Consider the following 19,782-nt stretch of genomic DNA (forward strand, 5'->3'; position numbering starts at 1 on the left):
GAGGTTCCGTTTTGCACCTTCCAGCTGCTGGTGTCCCATGCACTTTCACTGGGCTTCTGTTACTGCACAGGGCTCGGATTGGGACTCGGGGGTAGTGCACAGGATTCCATGAACGATCAGTTCAGTTCTGAGGTTCTTAAACCATACCACCACCAAGCTTGCTTATTGTGACATTATGGTATGGATGTAAAGAGGTGCTATCAAGTAAAGGCAGGCCCCCGCCAGTCTTTGGAATAGTATTGTGGTGCGTTTTTTTTATTTTTGTTTTACAACCAATATATAAAATGTTAACAGATGGGACCTCTGTTTGAGACTTACAGTAACTGTGAGCAGAAATAGTTCAGCTGACCTCTTTGGTACATCTAAATAAGCCAATGTGATGGTCCCGGTCCTCACTATGCAGTTTGAGACCAGGGATCAAAGAGGAGAAAGAGCAGGCTTGTATCTGCGTGACTCCAGGGAGCTCAGCATGCTTATTGCACTCTGAAAATAACAAAAAGTACAAATCGTGTTTTTCTTTAACTGCCAACATTCTCTGTGGAATTTTGTTTTTATTTATTCATTTCAGATATTCCTTTGCAAATTCAGGGATTGGCCAGGTGAAGAATTTTAAGACTTGAATGCGTAGGCACTTTTATTTCCCCTTTACTTTTGAATGCAGTTCAGATCTAATCACACCATGTTTTACAAGCTGATCCGCAATTGTTTCAGAACTCCATAGAAACTGCATTACTGGAATATATTTTCAAAGGTGCAATGGGGAGGGCAGCAACCAGGCCATTTTCTTTTATTGGGGTCTCGCAAAAATGTTACAAAGGGGATGGGGGGGGAGTCTGTAGCAATTTCACAGCTGGTTTACTTCTGAGCCGTTCAGGCCGAAAATGCAGAAAATTTCTGGTGAAAAGTGAAATAGATGTCACTCTGCAAACAAAGACAGGGGCTGAGTGCTGCACGTGACACACGAGAGAGAGAGAGAGAGAGAAAGGCCAAACCGGGCGTCTACATTTAATCACATGAAACCAGGAGCAGACCACAGCCCATCTTAAGGAAGATGTCACTCCGCTGTAAACCAGGAGGTCCATGTGTTTTTGAAGGTGCAATGTCATCACAATCGATTACTGCCTTAATCCGGCATTGCAGCAGCAGCAGGGCTGGTCTCAATGGATTGATGTTGCTGCCGCCTTCCTCTCCATCTTGCTACTGGTGTCAGTGGGAATGAACCGCTCTCTGTGGTCCCACTCGGTAAAACAGCTGACTCCTGTAGATCATAAATTCCATGAAATCCACCAGTTGTGTGTCTACCATGCAATTCTGTGTGTGTGTGTGTGTGTGTGTGTGTGTGTGTGTGCCATGCAACTGTTTGTGTGTACCATGCAACTGTGTGTGTGTGGGCTGCCGAGTGGCGCATCCAGTATCTGTTTGTGTGTGTGTGTGTACCATAGCATGGCTATATTTGAGTACCAGTAACTGATCAACAGGAAACTCCTCGATGATGATGTACAGTAGGCATTGCCCGGTGAATCCCTTGCTGGTACAGCAAATGCCTTCGGTTTTGCTTTGGTCTGCTTACCTGCTTGACCCTGGCATTTCCAGTAGGCTGTGCAAACTGATCATTTTCAAATCAGTTTAGAGGCAAAAGCTCCCTCCACACAACACAGCCCTATTTCATGATTAACTTCTTGACGAGCTGTGTAGCTGCTTAAGGGATTGCTTTGGCTCGACCCAAACTAAAGCACCTGCTTGCGTCTCGGAGTGTACAAGCGTTTTCACTTTTTGCACCAGCAGCCCACTTATTTCTGCCTGTTCTTTTAAGGTCGGCCAACCGCATCCTTGAACCTTTATCTGTCTAAGTGCTGCTGTAGTTTTGCTACAACTGATTGGCAGTGGTTGCTGTATATCCATTACCAGCAACACGGCACTTTGCATTTCTGAATTGACAAGCAGCTATATTGACCTAGTGCTTATTATGGGTCAACAGCTGCGTTAACCAGCGGAAGGACTGAGGGGCAATTAAAATGAATTGGCAAAAAATATACCTTCCTAATTTACTCAAATTTGTTATTTATGCTAACATTGTATGGCTTCTATGGTGACACTAAACAGAATGGACCCGATAATGGCAATTAACATAAAAATATAATGGCTAATCAAATTGACAGCAACTGTTTCTCATCATCTCGACACACAATGCATTATCAAAACAAACTATTATGAAGGAGGTAATTTCAGCTCTTTTTATTCAACCTGCTGAATGCACACAGTCATGGAGATGTGTTCCGGCAATTACGACTGAATTTAAAACTAAACAAATAGCTTAATCTCCATCCTTTCTTTTAGGTACAAAAAACATTCTGTGCTTAAGTTGCTTGGATTGATCTATAAAAACCTGCAATACTGGCATATGCTTTTAGGGAATAGTGTGGGTTTGTGGATAAGTAATGTGTACATTTTGATATATCACTATACATAGATATGTTAATAAAGATGGAAAGGAATAACACATTTCTCTCCATTTTTATGCACACAGAAAGATGTCTGCTATTTGTATGTTCCATATGTGACCAACTATGATTGGAAAACTGAAAGTACATGGAAGAAAAAAATAGTCTAGGTTTATGGAAATTGAGCATGTTTTGGGTACATAAGATTAATATAGATGCATATAATTATAAATGGGGTTTGCAAACAATGTGTTGAAAAGAATGTCTTTAGGGTTCTGCTCTTTGTAAGAAGTCTCAGAAATCAACAATTTTTTTTTTGTTTTTTTTATAGTACCCTGAAAAAGCTCTCTACACCCAGCTCTGCTATTACCGGTATATTTTTGACTGGGATTATGCTGTGGGTAAACAAGAGAAAGGTACGTCCTTTTAATCTACTCCAACTACTCAACATCCAAAGAGTCTGTTCCCATGAAAACTAGACTGGCTTGGGACCTGTATACAGAGCACCTGTATAGTGAGCGGTCTGATCCAGCATCAGTGTGCAGCTGCACTGTACATCCCAGCTTGTGTGTAAATAACTGCGGCAGCATGCTGTACGTGCACTTTTGTACAGCAGGTCAGTATAATGCTCGTCATGTTAGAGTTTGAATTCAGGGAACAGGAGCATGTCTAAAGCAAGGGTGCTAAATTCACAACAGGAGAAAAACACCGGCGAGCAAAGCAGAATGCATGGAGCGAAATGAGCTGCGTTTTCAGATCCCATGAGAATCTTGTGTTTGATCTGAGTGGCTTGGCTATGAAAACGGGGCTACATTACAATAACAATACTGGTATTATTATTAAATAATTGGTGCCGGGTAGACATGATCTAAACGCTGACGATGTGCTGGATCCACAGTTCGACTCCGAAGAGGTTAAAGTGAGTTTGCTGTAATCCGTAGCTTTGTGGATAATAGAAATGTGTCCTGGTGTGCCCAGTCTATTAGGCGCAGTGCATTAGCTGAGCCAGGAGGAGGTGGGGGTGCAAGGTGGATAAACAATTAGCCAGTGTGGTGCCCAGCTTCATCGACTGCTTTCCCAGTACATCCTAAACCATGGAACAGAGGGACCGTCCTTGCAGAAGAGGCCAACTCATTCCATAGTCCCAGGAAAGGCTGCTGTTAGGGTCACGCTGTGTGCCGATTCTGTAATCCAATCTTTCTAAAGCTGCTGTCACTTGGGTATATTGGAGCTTCTGCAAGGGCAATTGCACCACTCTTACAGCAAGGTTAACAATTACAAGGAGGACCTTTCACTGAAGGATAGCGCTGGGTTCACGTTTGTATCCGCACAAATTATCACTTGATGCTCTTGTCTTGTGAATAACAAGTAGTCTACGCTGGCCTACAAAAAAAAAAAAAACGTGCTGGATCAATCTGTGAGCTCCCTTGGCAACTGCGTACATACGGCTATCAAGTAAAAAACATACCTAAACACCACAGTCCAGAAGAAACTGTTACGGACAGGAAAATACTGTGGAATGCAACAAACCCTAGAAGTTAAAATACATTTAAAAAATGTACTTGCAATATAAAACAGTAGAGGTGTGAGTGTGAATTGAGATGAGATGGGACCACAAGCCACAAAAACAATCACTCGTACATAAATAAATACATGAATTAAATATATATCAATATATAGGCTGCAATTATAGTGTCAGGTTTTTTTTGTTACATGCAGATGCCATAATTCAAATTCAATGTGTTTATTTTAATTCACGTAATGGACATGTATAAAAATACACATTTTACTTCGATATACACGCAATCTCTCCTTGTCATCCATAAAATAACTCATCTATAAAGAGATGCTGTTCTATTTAGGCAGCCTGTGTGCTTTTAAATGGAGGTAAGTATATAAAGGGTGGCCCATCATGACATCAGGTTTTGCTACAGGTTGTAGGTGTACTATAAAGAGATGCTGTTCTATCTAGGCAGCCTGTGTGCTTTTAAATGGAGGTAAGTATATTTTCTTAAATTACGGTCTGTCCTTCCGGTACTTTTATTTTTAATGTTTCTTTTTTTTTTTCTTTGGTACCGGAACTGAGCATTTTCCCAGCTGGCACTGGTTCTGCTTGCTGCCTTGTCAGTGTTTTTAGTAAGAAACAGATCGAATTAGGTCAGCCTCTCCGCGTCTGCAGTGATTTTATTTGAAACGGCATATATTAAACCAGCCAACCACACTGATTACATTGCAAGCCTCATTTGATTTCATACACTCGCACATTAGAGGAAAGCTTAGTTTTTTAAATGCGTGATTGTGCCTGCACCTTGTGCAACTCCAAAGGTCACTTGTAATTTGCAGTGGAGTTTGCAGGGATCTGATTCAGGGAAGCGGTCAATTGAATGTATGCAGTTTAATTTTCGAAACCTTGTGAATACTAAGGTTGATGGGAATGGTCTTTTTAAATCAATACTCTTTAAATTAAAATTCAGTGTAAAATAAAAAGTGCTGCAGTAAAAGCCCCTTTCTGTTTATATATCCCTATTAATCCATATATATTTAATGTACCCTAATCAGGGGAAAGAGTGTTTGAAAACAAACAGTGGAGGTACTTCTAGACCTTTGATCCCATGGTAACTACACTCATTTATTTCTATTTAAATCTATTAATGTGCTTCTGATGTGATGTACTTCACAGTTAATGATGGAACAATCTACTATTCCTTTCTATTGTATTGAGTATTTATCTATTGATTTTCCTTTATTTTCTATATTGTACATTATCTAATTCTTCTTTTAAAACTACATGTTTTAGGTTGTTCATGTTGTGTTTTATTTTTTGGAAAATGTTCAACTATTGGTTAATTTATTTTATGTTTGATAGGTGATTCTATATTTTAAATAATAATGTGCCTGTCTCGCATTCATTCATATATAACATAAATACATAGCGCAGCACACAAAGCATACAGTAGTTGAGTAGCTTTTATATATTGCACTATTCAAGTCATTTGCATGATAAATGCGTTCGTCATCCAAAGGGTGGCCCATTAAGACATCAGGTTTTGCAACAGGTTGTAGGTGTACAAAAGGATTTCATTTTTGTAAGTAATCTACATGCATGCATGCACACCGTATTGAACTAAAGGGGGAACGGTTGTGCTTCTTAACTTGGAATTGACCTTATTCAGGCCACTACGTGCATCATGCAGCATGGTAATGAAATGCGGAAAGGTACAGCCCTTGTTCTGGCTCTCTTGAAAGCCTAGTGGCCAGTTGTGAGCCAGTCTCACACTTTGATTTAACATTCGAGGTGATCAGCCCAGGAACAGCGCAGTACCGTTGTTTCTTTCTGCCAGATCATTCGCTTCTCTGTAGCCGACACTCCTGAGGTGTATGGCACCAAAGAGCACCCCGGACTGAAGGGGTGAGTGTTTATTCTCCCCCTCGGTTTGGATGTGCTTTATTTGACTGTACAGAGCCTAGGCAGAAGCTGAAGCACATCGGCAACCCACAATCTAATATAAAACAATTGGCAACGTCTTGGCCGAAAAAGTCTCTCGTAAAATGACACGGTACTGATCAAATAAAGAAGTCTAGAGCACAGCCAGGAATTGTCAGTCTGACTGGATTCACTTTCAACAACAGAAACATAAATCAAATCACAAAATGGGGGGCAGAACAAGTGTTTGTGCCGCAGCGTAACAAGGAGCACTCCCATCTATCACACTGCGATGATGCAGGTTTGGGGTCTGACACGCCCGGGCTATAGCTAGCCTTCTTGTGGTGGCTCTGCCACTGCTGCTTCTTCTCCTGCCTCTGTGTCTGAAAGCACCGAGTGGCAGTGTAGTGGCTGAAGGATATTCTCCTCGAAGATGATATTGACAACCTTAATTTGCTTGATACTTGCAATCACTGCCTGTGCTAAATGCAAAGCGCTGGCCCAATCAAGACTCTAGTAGAACAGAAAGGCAGGAGCTAGCTGGCGGCACACTGTAATAAGGAAATTTGTTGATTGAAAACAGTTTGTAGATTTTTGGAAATGATAGGGAATGTAATTGGCAAGAAAGAAAAGGATAGCCCTTCATAAATAATTGGAAATGGAGCATATATTTCTGTGATCATGTTAACATGATTTAAACAGGTCTGGGCTAGAATTTTCATCTTGGACAGGGGTCTTCAAGTCCCTGGGTTTATTGTGCCCAGCAGTTTGTGTGATTTGATGTCACTTGATGAAAAGGGCTTCTTAGAACACAGATGGAAATAAAAAAGTGGAAAACAAAATGATATAGTGGTTGCCTTGCTAAAGAGTGAATTTCTAGATTCTACGGAGTCACGCATTGGGCATTTTAAACGTTTTAAATGTGTGTTTTAAATCTATGCTGCCTGCGATGGTAAATCGTTTTTTGTCTTATTTGTAAGTAGCTTTAAGACAGGGGTGTCCAAAGTTGGCCCTTCCACTCTTAGTCTTTGTTCCAACCCTGTTTTAAATTGTTTAATTGAACCAATTAAACATCCATCCTGAGCCTAAAGTAGTTAATAATCTCATTTAACTGTTAAACCTGGCCCTCCAGCACAGTGATTGGACACCCCAGCTTTAATACATCCAGGGTGTGAGGTCTCAGCCAGTCGGATCTCTGTGCCGAGTCCAGGATGTGAGGTCTCAGCCAGTCGGAGCTCTGTGCCGGGTCCAGGGTGTGAGGTCTCAGCCAGTCGGAGCTCTGTGCCGAGTCCAGGGTGTGAGGTCTCAGCCAGTCGGAGCTCTGTGCCGAGTCCAGGATGTGAGGTCTCAGCCAGTCGGAGCTCTGTGCCGGGTCCAGGGTGTGAGGTCTCAGCCAGTTGGAGCTCTGTGCCGGGTCCGGTGTGTGAGGTCTCAGCCAGTCGGAGCTCTGTGCCGGGTCCGGTGTGTGAGGTCTCAGCCAGTCGGATCTCTGTGCCGAGTCCAGGATGTGAGGTCTCAGCCAGTCGGAGCTCTGTGCCGGGTCCAGGGTGTGAGGTCTCAGCCAGTCGGAGCTCTGTGCCGGGTCCAGGGTGTGAGGTCTCAGCCAGTCGGAGCTCTGTGCCGAGTCCGGGGTGTGAGGTCTCAGCCAGTCGGAGCTCTGTGTGAGGTCTCAGCCAGTCGGAGCTCTGTGCCGAGTCCGGTGTGTGAGGTCTCAGCCAGTCGGAGCTCTGTGCCGAGTCCTGGGTGTGAGGTCTCGGCCAGTCTGGGGTGAGCACAGGCCAGGTGCATTTCAGCTCTATTAACAAACGGGAGGGAAGTTTTCCCAGAACTGCTGCGTCTGACCTTTTTATTTTTACGCCTCACCCTGCAGTATTTTAGGAATATATCTGGGCTTCCTCTAAAAGTGATGTCTTCTGCAACCAACAATGTGACGCCAAACAGTTTCTTCATCAGCTCAATGCATCAACCCAGGGGCCGGTATTAACAAATGAAGTGGGGAGGGAATGGTGCTCATGTTAAGCATTCACTGCAGTAACACAAATGGACGTCGACTGCAGTCTACACGCTTAGGGTCAGACGCTTCACCGCTGGTCATGTTCTCTTGTTTCTCATCATTCGGAGCCTCTGTCACGCTTTTGTTGCTCAGCTGTGAACGCAAGGTGGCCACGTTGCTTTACTTGGTGAGCACCCGGGAAGCAATGCCATTTATTGCAAAGCATTAGCAGTGTTCTAGTTTGAATTCCTCTGGCTGTGTCAGAAGGATACCATGTTTATCCCGTTCGTAAGGAAGGCCTTTAGAGAATTTGAGTGCCTCCCCCCTCCCTAAACACAGTATCCTGCTGACAGCCATTAGAAATCCTTTGTGTCTCTCACTAGCTCAAGCAAGATTTAGATGATTGCATGAGTAGTGACAGTAATCTCTATACAGGGATCCCATCAGCTAGATTTTTCACATAATTTAACTGGCTATTTTCGATTTCTTTAAATTGGATGTACATTTTGTACGAGTCCGTCTAAGCTGCCGTACCTAGAAGAATGCGGTCTATTTAGTAAATTGCACTTGACCACAATTGCTACATCCTCCGTCTGTTTCAACTAGATAAAGAAGTAATGGTTCCAGCAGGTGTACAGTCTGATCAAAGGGACCTGTCTGTGTGTGTCCCCAGATATAGTTTTTGTGTAGAGTGTGAATATCAATTTGTATCCTACTGTAATGACACTTCTGTGGTTTTAATGTGAAGAGAGGAGAGAGATGCATGCACTTTGCTTGTGTTTCATCAGGGATCATGACAGGGTCCTGTGCAGAGGTGTGATTTGCACATGCCTTTAGCCAGGGAAGCACCTGCCGCTGTAGAACGGATCCTGAATGTATTGGTGGAAGGAGGTGCCAGATGAAATTTTACATATCTGTAACATTCAAATATGAGCTGCTGGATTAATGGGAATCAGAAACGATGGTCTAGGAAATACAATGCAGGTTTATGTATCTGATTATTTCAGGTCATCAAGATTAGTTCGAGTATAAGGTTGTGCAACTTCAGCTCAGCCTCCTGGGGTCTGATCTAGTGGCCCTTTTTTAAGGTTAGCAACATTGTCCAGTTATGGGATGGGAAACCAGCATCTGCAGTAGACCGTGTGGGACAAGTAGGGGAACTCCATCAGCGCCCAAGCATGCTGTCTCGGTCCTCTCACCTTACTGCTGATCATGAAGATTGCTTGACTCTCTTTCCTATAACATGGGTGTTGAATTGACAGTTTTATCTGATTTGTTGTTCAGTTCACGTTCGAAAGTATTTTGTCCAGGCCACTCAGAAATTGTTACGAGACGTTTAGATCCAAGGTTCTTTACTTCCCTGCTTTTATTCTTGGATCACGACTTCCCCACTTCACATGGTTAGATTAACTTTAGGAGAGAGTCCTTGAGGAGAGAAACTGGAATCTAAGTATATAGAACAGCAATATTGTGCATCTAATTAATGCATTACAGATGCACAGCTACAGTGATGCTGCTTGCTTCTTTGGCGAAGTATGATAATGTGTGGCAGTTAAAACCACGTCGCTCTCCTTTCCTCAGAGGACTGCCTTGACAGTTGCTTGATAACCGCTTACTTCTCTCCCTAGTTTTGACAGTTTTGTGTGGATTGTGATACGGAGTGTAAACCAAAACATCATTGTCAGGCCAGCATTCTTTTTAGAAGTGTAAGAAAAAAAAATAATGGCACAGATAGTGGAGTATTCTTGGCAGTTAGAGGCGGTGTTGAAATAATAATTTTCTTGAGGGAATCTCAATCTCCCAAGAGCCCGGACTTGTTAAACAGTTTCATAATAGACGCGCCACAATCTCTCTGGGAAGGGCGAGCGGAACTGTTGTCTCAGCCTTGTCTTGTTGTCTATGCGTTTATTCAATTATACAGCAGGACAATGACAGTATACAGTGTAACCCTTTCTATCATGGACACCGCAGAAGGGTTACTTGACTGAGGGACCTCGTTCTTTGCATGCAGGATCTCTTTTTTTCATAGTTTATAATCACTTTTTTTTTTTTGTCCATTAGTTCCTCTTTAACCCCTTAACCCTTTCGCTGCTAGAAATTGTTCATATATGAACGATGATGTAATGTTGACATTGGACACCCATTTTAAACAACCATTGGCTGCTTGCCAAATGACTGACATCTCCAAAGGCTCCAACAACCAATCAGGGATGGTTTTATACACTTTCAAAACTAAAGTGAAGTTAGATAGACAAAGCTAGACAAGCGAGTTATTTTATTTTTTTCTTTTGGGAGATTCGGCAGTCACAAGTACAAGCTTACCAGAAATCGTACACTATTTGTACAATTCTCTGATCCTACTACCTTAAAGGGTTAACGAAAGATGCACTCAGAACTAGAATACTACACCATGTTGCAACAGCTGGAGGGGGATCCAGGATACGAAGGGTTAAAAGTGCCTGCTCCCGGAATAAAAAGGGTTCATGTTAATAGTTCTGATAAACGCAACTTCCAGGCTTCTGGAACTTGGTCATGTGGTTGGAAATGACAGCATACAGCATGTTTGGTCATTAAAGCTACAGAGGAGTGTTTTGTAAAGCATCTTTTTAGTGTTTAATAGGAGAGTTGCATGTGTGACCGAGCAACAGTGGTGATTTATTTAGAAACGTCAATAATTCTAGTCGTGCAAAGTTAGGAATCTCTGCTTTTAGTGATATATGAAGTGCAGATCCTGGGGAACAGGCTAGGACTGTGCTGTGTGTAGGGACCTATACTATTGTGGCTAATCAAGCTTGTAGTAAAACCTGGAATGGGTGAAAACTGCTATGCAGTAGGAGTCTTATTTCTAGCCCTGGGGTATTACCGTTCAAAGCATTTTAATTAGAAGTCAGGCTTGTATGAAGATCAGGAGAGTCAAATGCAATAAATATCTTCCTGTTGGAACTATTTTAATAAACCTCTTGTATTTTATGAAAACAATCTTCTGTTTCTGATCATCCCTACCTGGTTAAGTTTATAATCAAACCAAATATTCTTTATTCCCTAAAAAGCTTTGTGTCACTGCCTGGCATGTTGCAGACAAATTCCAATTACTTTTCCACTTGAAGCTATTGTTTAGCACGGCAAGTCATCCGACAGTAAAATTATAAATACAGATGTTGTCGCGCTGCACTGTAATCACAATTTTAATTGAAATGTTAACAAATCTAAAGCTCCTTTTTTCCCCCCTTCCTCGTCTTATCTAAGACACAGGAGAATTATTTTGTCTTTCCACACAAAGGATAATGTGTTCCAAGGTGAGTGTCTGTCTCTTTCTTGTAGAATTTCAGTACCTTGGACAGTTCTGTTTTTAGGATTTCTATATTTTTAGCTTGTAAATTACTGATTTCACGTGTTGGTTGCCGTAGAATGTTGCTGCTAATCAAGAGGCATGGGTTAAAATCCGGTCAAAACTTAACATTGCAACATTTACGCCATACTGTATTATCCATTCTCCTTGCCACACCGAATATCCCCCACCCCAATAAAAAAAGTCAGCTGGATGGATTGGGAATCAGGGGGGCCTTAGTCCTGAGACTTCTTTCCAAGGCATTTAGTGTCGTATCTGGCAGTTTTTTTTTTCTCCTCTCTTTCTTCTCCAGTGATGAGCAGCCAATTGCTTTTAAAGCGGGCATTATGCCAGCTCAGCAGCACAATAGAAAACCAATCTTCCGCCATTCTACTTCTGAAGCTGTTATTGTAGCGTTTTTGATAACTGCTGCCACGAGAACAAGAAAGAGAGATGGGGGGGGGGCTCCATTGCTTCCAGTTAGTCAAGTTAAATCCAGAGCAGCATTAAAATTACTCTGACAACTGTTTCAGAGGTCACCCACTGTGTGTAGCTCCTGCACGGAACAAGATTGATGGTCTGTTTGATTAGCATGGCTGGCCAGTGCTCCGCGTTGAACTGCACTGTCTCCTGGTAGTACTGTGGCAATGTCCCAGAAAGAGGGAAGAGATGCTTTATCAGATTTCAATTGTATGTATTTAACCAGGGTAGAATCCTTGAGATATACATCTCATTTACAAGAAGGGGGTCCTGGCAAGAGAAGACAGCAATAAATAACATGATAAAATCAATGGAAAAGAGAGAAATCATTCAAACAGGGCACATTTAAAACAGTAACACAACATAAAAGCATAAAGAAATCTTATTTACATGATCCTGGCCATTGTCAAGTATCTACAGGATTAGCCACCCCGGTTAGATTTAAAATACATATTCATGAGCGATTTAAAAAGGTATTATTTTATTATTATTTGTTTATTTAGCAGACGCCTTCATCCAAGGCAACTTAGAGACTAGGGTGTGTGAACTATGCATCAGCTGCAGAGTCACTTACAATTACGTCTCACCCAAAAGACGGAGCACAAGGAAGTTAAGTGACTTGCTCAGGGTCACACAATGAGTCCGTGGCTGAGGTGGGATTTGAACCGGGGACCTCCTGGTTACAAGCCCTGTTCTTTAATCAGTGGACCACACAGCCTCCTAATTGTGAAGAGGCTGTTTTTATGTTCGAAGGCAGTGGGTTACAAAGATGGGAAGCTTGATACACAAAGGCATGTTGGGCCATATTGGATCTCAATTTAGGGATTTTGAATGTAGGCACATCATTTGATCTTAGTGTATTGGTAGAGTTACATGGGTTTTATTGATGTGCTCATTTTTAATGTACCAATCCGTTCTGTCTATAGGCGTTTTTTAAAAAAGAAATTTCTCTGGGAGGGGGTTGGAATCCACACGAGCGTCTCTGACATCGAAACTGTACCTTGGAAAACATTGGTAATCTGAGCAGGGTTGAATTCCTGTTCAAATTTCCGATTCCTTTTTAAAATCAATTTCTAATTCCCATTCCCCTTTTTAATCAATTCCTGCACATCATTGATCAAAATGGCAATTAGCAGTATTCTGTTAAAATGAGCTTCTCAGTGACAACACATTAAATTCGCTTCAAGTGAAAGCAGATGAGCAATCCCAACAATTCTCTCTAAAATATAAATTCCAATTCCTTTGAAGAAATTGGAATGGGGAATTGATTTTTAAAAAAGAAATTGGAGGTGGATTTGAAATTGAAAAACAGGAATTGACCCCAACCCTGAATCTGAGCAATCATAAAAAAAAACAAAGAGAGAAGTACCTGGCAAACACATCTGTCTGCCCTCCAGCTCTGTCCGCTTTGCTGCCATTGCACTTGTGACATGTCCGGGGTTTGTCGTGTGGTACAGGGATGAGTCATACAAATGAATTTCACTTGTTCCCTCAGCTAGACTTCAACCCAGACCTCCGCAGTTCACTGTGCAGTGCTTCCATCCCACTGCGCCTTTGGAAAAACCTTTCTAAATGGAACCATTAGGATAGGTGTTGCACTACTCTGAACACTGCAGTGACTCACGCTAAACAAAGGCTGTTGGTGTCTAATTAGGTTTGATGTAAACAGCAGTCCCTGGTGAGAGTTCTGTGCTGGCTGCTTGTGTATCTGTGCCTTCAGGGGTTTTGTTTATTTTCTTTTGCTGTTTTTGTTTTGTGTATTTATTTTTTTTTGGTTTGTTTTAAAAGCTGGGAGAGGGATTTGGACATTATACGCCAGTCCCTGGTGCAAGACTGACTGGCTAGCCATCTGGTAAAGATGGAGACAGGGCGGTACGGAATCATCTCTTTCCTGTATAATATATAAATAAACCGATTTTGAAATTCATGGGGCATGTTTAATAGCTCTGGTCTACATGTAAAATACAATCTACTTCTTGATTGCAGGCTACCAAGTTAAATGTGGAAGCAATTTCAAACACAGTTTGAGATTTCCCATAATAAAACATAAAAAATTATATCCAATATCAATGGCTTCTAAATGATTCTGAACTGATTTCATTCTTTCCCTGAAGAGCAATTCATTTCTCTTTTTCCCCCCCTCCCTGTTAAGTGTGGGCAGAGTGATTATGGGCGCTCGGTAATGTAATTTTGTTGCATTGATAAAATAAAAATTGTCCTTTATCTGCTTTTTGATAATGCTCAATTTATAGGCTGGCTTCTCTGCCACCTCTTCAGGGCTTGCAGAATCCCATCCCTCCTCCCTCTCTGCTCTCTTCAGGGGCAGCGAGCTGTTTGAAATCCTCTGGTACGATTGTCAAATCAATTATTCATTCTCTGCAATTATGCTCGCACAAAGAACATTTTGCTGGTCTGAATGATGATTAAATTAACAGCTATTCCAGCTGCCTGATAACATCTAATAGAATATTCATAAGCACCAAAATGGAATGAATTATCTCCATTAACTTCATCATGCTCACTTAATTACATGCTTGTTATTGTATTTACACCTTGTTAGACACTGCTGAAGCTGATACAGTGTCTGGCCTTGTAGCTGAGCATGTTTTTCTCTCTCTCTCTCTCTCTCTCTCTCTCTCTCTCTCTCTCTCTCTCTCTCTCTCTCTCTCTCTCTCTCTCTTAGAGAATGCTATTTATTTTAAATACTCCCCCTGCTGGGTGCTTGAGGGGGCTTTAGTCCGCCTGTGCAGTGATGAATTGGGAAACAGGGTGTAAAATCTAAAAAAAAAAAAAAGAAAAGATACATGTATAAAGAAAGGTAAGCGTGCAATAAAGTGCCTCTGACAAGCTCTGTGGCTTTTAAGTTGCTCTCATTCAGCCACATACAAAAAAAAAAGAAAAAAAATATTTTATTCCATCGTTCAGAAATGATGACATGATTGCTTTTGGGTAATCATTTACCATTCTTTTTTTTTTTTTTTTCTTCAAAGCAAATTGTCTGAAGTAATAGGTTCTCGGGATTACACTGTGTGCTTATTTTTCCATCTCCTCTGTTCAGAACTTTATTTAGGCATGCTCTCCAGCGCTTAACCTCAGTCCCCTCTGTGTTTCAGCTTCTAACTTTATTTATTCAACACCACAGAATGGATTCCGTGTCCCTTTACCCCCCTGCTCCCGGGTTTCACACCACCCACCAGCTCCCTGCTAGTGTGGGCTAATCGTGGCGATTGTCTTTGACGTAATGGTCATACAAAGGCTATGGTGAAGCCATTTCATTGAATTATCATATTGTTTTTTTGATAGCAAACATATTGTGGGCTGGAAGATATTCTGGAGTTCTTAATCCTGCTGGGTGAAGTTTAGTATTGATTTGTATGACTATGTAAGCAGCTGCTTTTCACTAAAGGGACACCTGTGACTTGATGTTTCTTCCCTTGGCAAGGTCTGTGTATGTTACTGAGTTCAAGAACCTTTCCTGAGGGATGAGGAGCTCTAGCAGTAGGTACTGAATTGTGGATCAAGAACTCAAAAATCAGAGCTAAACACACCGCTTTGCTAGCTTAGAGCATCAGCTATTCTGAGGTGTATGAAGCCCTATCCTGTAAAACTATAAACAACAAAAATATCCAGCTTGGCTTTTGTCACTATGGGTTTATTGGTGCCACAATGATTTCATTAAACCTAGAAAGGACCCACGAGGAAAATGGATCACAATCATTTGAACCTGCATGTCTTTTATAAAGTGGTTGGACAGGTAACTTCTTTTTAATAAAATGTGTTGTTTTTTCAGAATGCCTCAATGTGGTCTTTGTGCTGAATAGCCCACCACACTAGATAATAGGAAAGAGTTCCTGAGCGCATTGGCTAGCCTCCCTGAGATCAGGGAAGTTTGTCCCAGTCATCAGGGGAACAGTGGGGTGTGAAAGCTTTCTGGATGCCTGTAATAAAGGAATGTTTTCTGCTTATGCGGCCAATATTGATGGCAATCGGATTTGTGCACTGGACAATCAGCAAATGGAGTTAAGTCCGCCCCATGAGAAGTAGGCGCTTTCAAATGGAAAATACAGACGGCATAATTTTTTTTTTTTTTCATTGATTCACACTGAGGTTCAATCAGGGCTACGATTTCTGACTGATTTTGTGAAATTTGATGCGGAACCTGTCTAACTGGGGGAAGCTTGTATCTGTGTCACTCTTCCAATGTCCAGAGACCACTATGAGAGATGGTTTGATACCCTCCAGCCATACATTTAAACCACTTGAATAGTATGCTAATGTGCTTTTTTTTTTGGTCCTACCAGGAGTTTTTATATTATTGATTTTAAATTGTATCTATTTTCTAGGAATGATGAATGACTCTGGTTTAGACAGTTATTGCCCATTTATCCCCAATCAAACTCCTTGTTAGCTGAGTATTTTGGTGTCCCTAAACAGGTTAGCTTCTGCAAAACAGGTTTAATATTTGATTAACCAAGACCTTATCAATTTTACTACTGGGTGGGTGGGATATATATTTAGTTAATTGTATTCCCAAAAAAACGACCCGTTTCTGCACTGTTGCCTGCCAAGATAGGTATGGTATCACTTTGACTTTTGTCTTGGCAGACACCATTTCAGTTTTGGATAAAATGAAGAAATATCCCAGTAAATGGATAACCTCTGGGGGACTCAACCTTGCCTTGCTTATTAAAATCCCCACTCCCCAGAACGGTTTTACTCGTCAAGTTTACGTGTTAGGGACCTCCTCTCTGCACGTGCTCATATAAATCAGTGTAGCTATCGCACTGAGTTTTGAGAAGGTACAGGACCCCTCCCTCAGGGTTTGTCAGTACAGTAGGTGAAGTGCAGACCTCTCCATTGTCTTCACTGAGAGGCACAAGGAGTGGAGCTAGTTGTCATTCTTACTTGGTTGTATGGCAGAGTAAATAGTCCCCTTTCTATCCAACCTGGTGGGAAAAGTCAATATCCCATCAGCGGAGTTGGTAAACACATCAGGGGCTGTGTCCTCTCTCTCATCTTCCCTGCTCTTTATTACTGCACAATCTTAAACCCCTGCTCGACAGCTCTCCACTGCGCTCTGTGTCATTCAAATCCAAAGCGCCGTCGAGGGCCAGCTGTGACAGTAAACCTCATTTTATTTCTCAAACCGAACCTCAAAAACACATTGTGTGTGTGTGTGTGTGAGCACCAGATTACTTCACTGGACATATTTAGCTTCCAAGTAAAGCTCTTCCAGGCTGGCCGCTCCAGGGGAGAGAATTGCTTTTGAATTTGTCTGTGAAACTTTTTCTAATGTAGAAATTGGCTAGCAACTCATTTCTGTGTTTCTTGCAGCCAGCCGCCTCCTTGGCCAACTGTACAATTGAATACCGATCCTTATCATTGACCTTTGGCAGTTACTGTTACTTTCTACCAAAACAAAGTCGATTGGGGTTCAGGTTAAAAATAAAATATAGATCTACATATAGATAGGGGTTTTTTTTTGTTTGTTACTTGTTTGTTTTTTTTCCTGTAAAAATCTTAAACTGCTGCCTAGGTTCCACCCTAGATGGGATCTTGAAGTTTCCTGTTCCCCCTGGAATAGAGATCCAGTACAGTGCCCATTTCACTGTGCCGGGTGCGTAGCTAGCTTGTTTTGTATTCTGGGAAAATGACTGTCGCAGTCCCCCTGGAGTAAAACCCCCATCTCTGAGGGGACTTCCCTGTGGAGCAGAGGCCCTGTCATTATCTAAATGATTGCCAGCCCATTAGCTTTACAGCAGTGTGTCTTGCAGAGAAGGCGCTTGAGAAGCAGCATATGAAAGCAGAGACATCTGGCAGATTGACGTTTCTGTGCACTTGCAGAGGTGTCACTTGTTTTTATGTTCGCTTAAATGATAATGCCCTTGATACCCTAAATAAATTAATACCAAATCGAGAAGCTTCAGCCTGAGATGCACTGCTCGGTGTATTGGCAGTGCCATCTTGTGCAGCCTGTACTGCAGGGAGGTGCCCTGCTCGCTCTATCGGCAGTAGCATCTTTCTTTTCTAGCAGAGACCAAGGAAAGGCTGTTGCACATGGCGGATGTTCTTGAGGACAATGTGAAATTTAGTTTGCTAGATTAATTACAGTTTCCAGTGGTTGACAAGCGTCTGCATCGTAGAGTAACCGTTATGAATGGTTCCTATGGAATCCTTTTACAGCAGTCTCTCAAAGAGGTTAGGAATGTGGTGACGGCCAGTGTGTTTGAGTCCTGCAAGCACGTCCTGTCTAGGGGTTACACAAACAGAGAGAAACACTGCTGGGCAATGTTGTCCTGAAGCTGCCTGTATTGGCAGAGCTGTGGTTAGAGGATGCTTTTAAAATAAAAACTGTTCTTCTTCACACTGCTCGGTAGCTTGGGAAGAGACGTCCTTCTTTAGAAATTAAATGATCTAAATCAGCAGACCTCTATTTAATATCTAAATACTAGAGTGGAAGGATCAATGGCTTGAAACCTCTCATGCAGGGGTCTTTGTGCTTGTGTTCAGTTCTTTAATGTTATGCAAGGACACTGTTTAGTTACAAGTAGTTTAGGGGAAGAAAGTTCCTATTGATGTTCAGTGGAAGAGTAGGGAAATAAGACTCCCTTTGCATAGCCATTTGATCCATTCCTAGTTTTGCTGTGAGTTTAAGAAGACAAACCTGAGCTTGTTACCTATACACTGGCTAATCAAACTCCTATTAAAACCAGGAATGGGTCTCACGACTATGCAAGAGAAGTCTTATTTCCATCCCTGGAAGTGTTGCTGCTTATTAAGATCATGTTTGTTAACTGAGTGTAAAAGTATGTGAAGTGTGTATCCTATTTGGATGGCACGAGTTTTGTTCTAATCTTGTCTTCGTTTTCTTTTGCTCTTCAGAATGCCAGTCGCGACTGAACTCGTTAGAGGAAAAGGTGTGGTACAAGAAGCTGAAGGAAGTCGCTGACAAAGCTCTGTCGGTGAGCGGCTACTCCGAGGTCAATCTCAGCAAGCTCTTCCAGTCCCTTGCCTCTCTCAAGTAGCCTTTCAGCTGCCCTGGCAGTGCAATTTAAACTCTGACCGTGCGAACAACACCTCTGGCTCTCTGGTTTTAGACATTTCAGTGTTTAGACTGTGTACTAATGCAGTCAGCCTTTTTCTAATGTCCCGGTACCTGCCTACTTATAATAATCCATTTTTGGACTAGCAGTAAATTGTCTGACTGGTGCTTCTGTAAAGCAGAGGATGTCCTGTTATGCACATGACATCAGTAATATGTTGCAGATTTGGGGTAAAAAAAATTTCACCAGGTATTCTTTCAGGACTTTTAACCCCAAAACTTGGATGCTAAAAGTTCCTTGGAATTTTAAGCTTGAAAAAGGAATTGGTATGTTAGACTAGATATAAAACTCCTCTGTCATTGAAGTTTTGCATCTGTCCAGCAAGAGAAAATTAGATTTAACTTTTGACATTCACTATTTGGTTTTATAGATTTTTGAAACATTGATCTTCAGTGGCACATCTCAATAAAAATAAATAATGAATAGGCATGCTTGTCATGCAGAATTTTAGACAGCTCTTTAGTCCAGAGGCACTTAAGTTGCCCCCGAGTTTAAAGGTGTGTAGAAAAGACTTTACCACTGTATCATTGGCCACGTGTTCACCATCTCTGGAGATCAAGTTCATTGTCAAAATCCAACTATGCATGTTGGCATGGATACAAAGTTCAGAGCATTTGAAGAAATAATAAGTTCTGTTTTTTACAGTTGACCTGAAAGTTGTTTTGTTTTTTTTAAATATTAAGACACAAAACTAGTTTTGTTGATTGCTTAGTTTACCAGTTCTAGTTTTTTCTTTTTTCTTATTTTTGGGGGGTGGGGGGGGGGGCTGAGGGGTTAAGTGTTTTAAGACTCAATGTTTTCTTATCATATACACTTCCATATGATATTTAATACTTGCTTTGGTTTTTGGTTACACATGTTTCTATTTTGTATGTAAAAAATCATTTTTTAAACGTTTTGAGGTTCAGTATGTAATATTCTCCTTTATATAATGTTAAAAAATATATTAATGTATTTGCATTTATTATACAGAATGTTGATGCAAATAAACTTAAATAAAGCTTTCAAATTAA

At 41.5% G+C, this 19,782-nt stretch overlaps 1 protein-coding gene across 3 annotated transcripts in view; it reads left to right on the forward strand.

Annotated features, from left to right (window-relative positions):
• Positions 1-19,782, forward strand: part of LOC117407329 (DNA polymerase alpha catalytic subunit-like) — an 84,964-nt gene extending 65,182 nt beyond the window's left edge. For 2 of the 3 annotated variants that reach the window (XM_034923027.2, XM_059028090.1), the window contains exons 36-37: positions 2,773-2,857; positions 18,549-19,782. In XM_034923027.2, the coding sequence (XP_034778918.2) occupies positions 2,773-2,857; positions 18,549-18,691 (228 nt within the window). In that variant the 3' untranslated portion in view covers positions 18,692-19,782. The remainder of the gene's footprint in view (positions 1-2,772; positions 2,858-18,548) is intronic. The other variant, XM_059028091.1, reaches the window with a different exon arrangement.

Source organism: Acipenser ruthenus, chromosome 8, assembly GCF_902713425.1.
Source record: "Acipenser ruthenus chromosome 8, fAciRut3.2 maternal haplotype, whole genome shotgun sequence".
Classification (NCBI taxonomy): Eukaryota; Metazoa; Chordata; class Actinopteri; order Acipenseriformes; family Acipenseridae; genus Acipenser; species Acipenser ruthenus.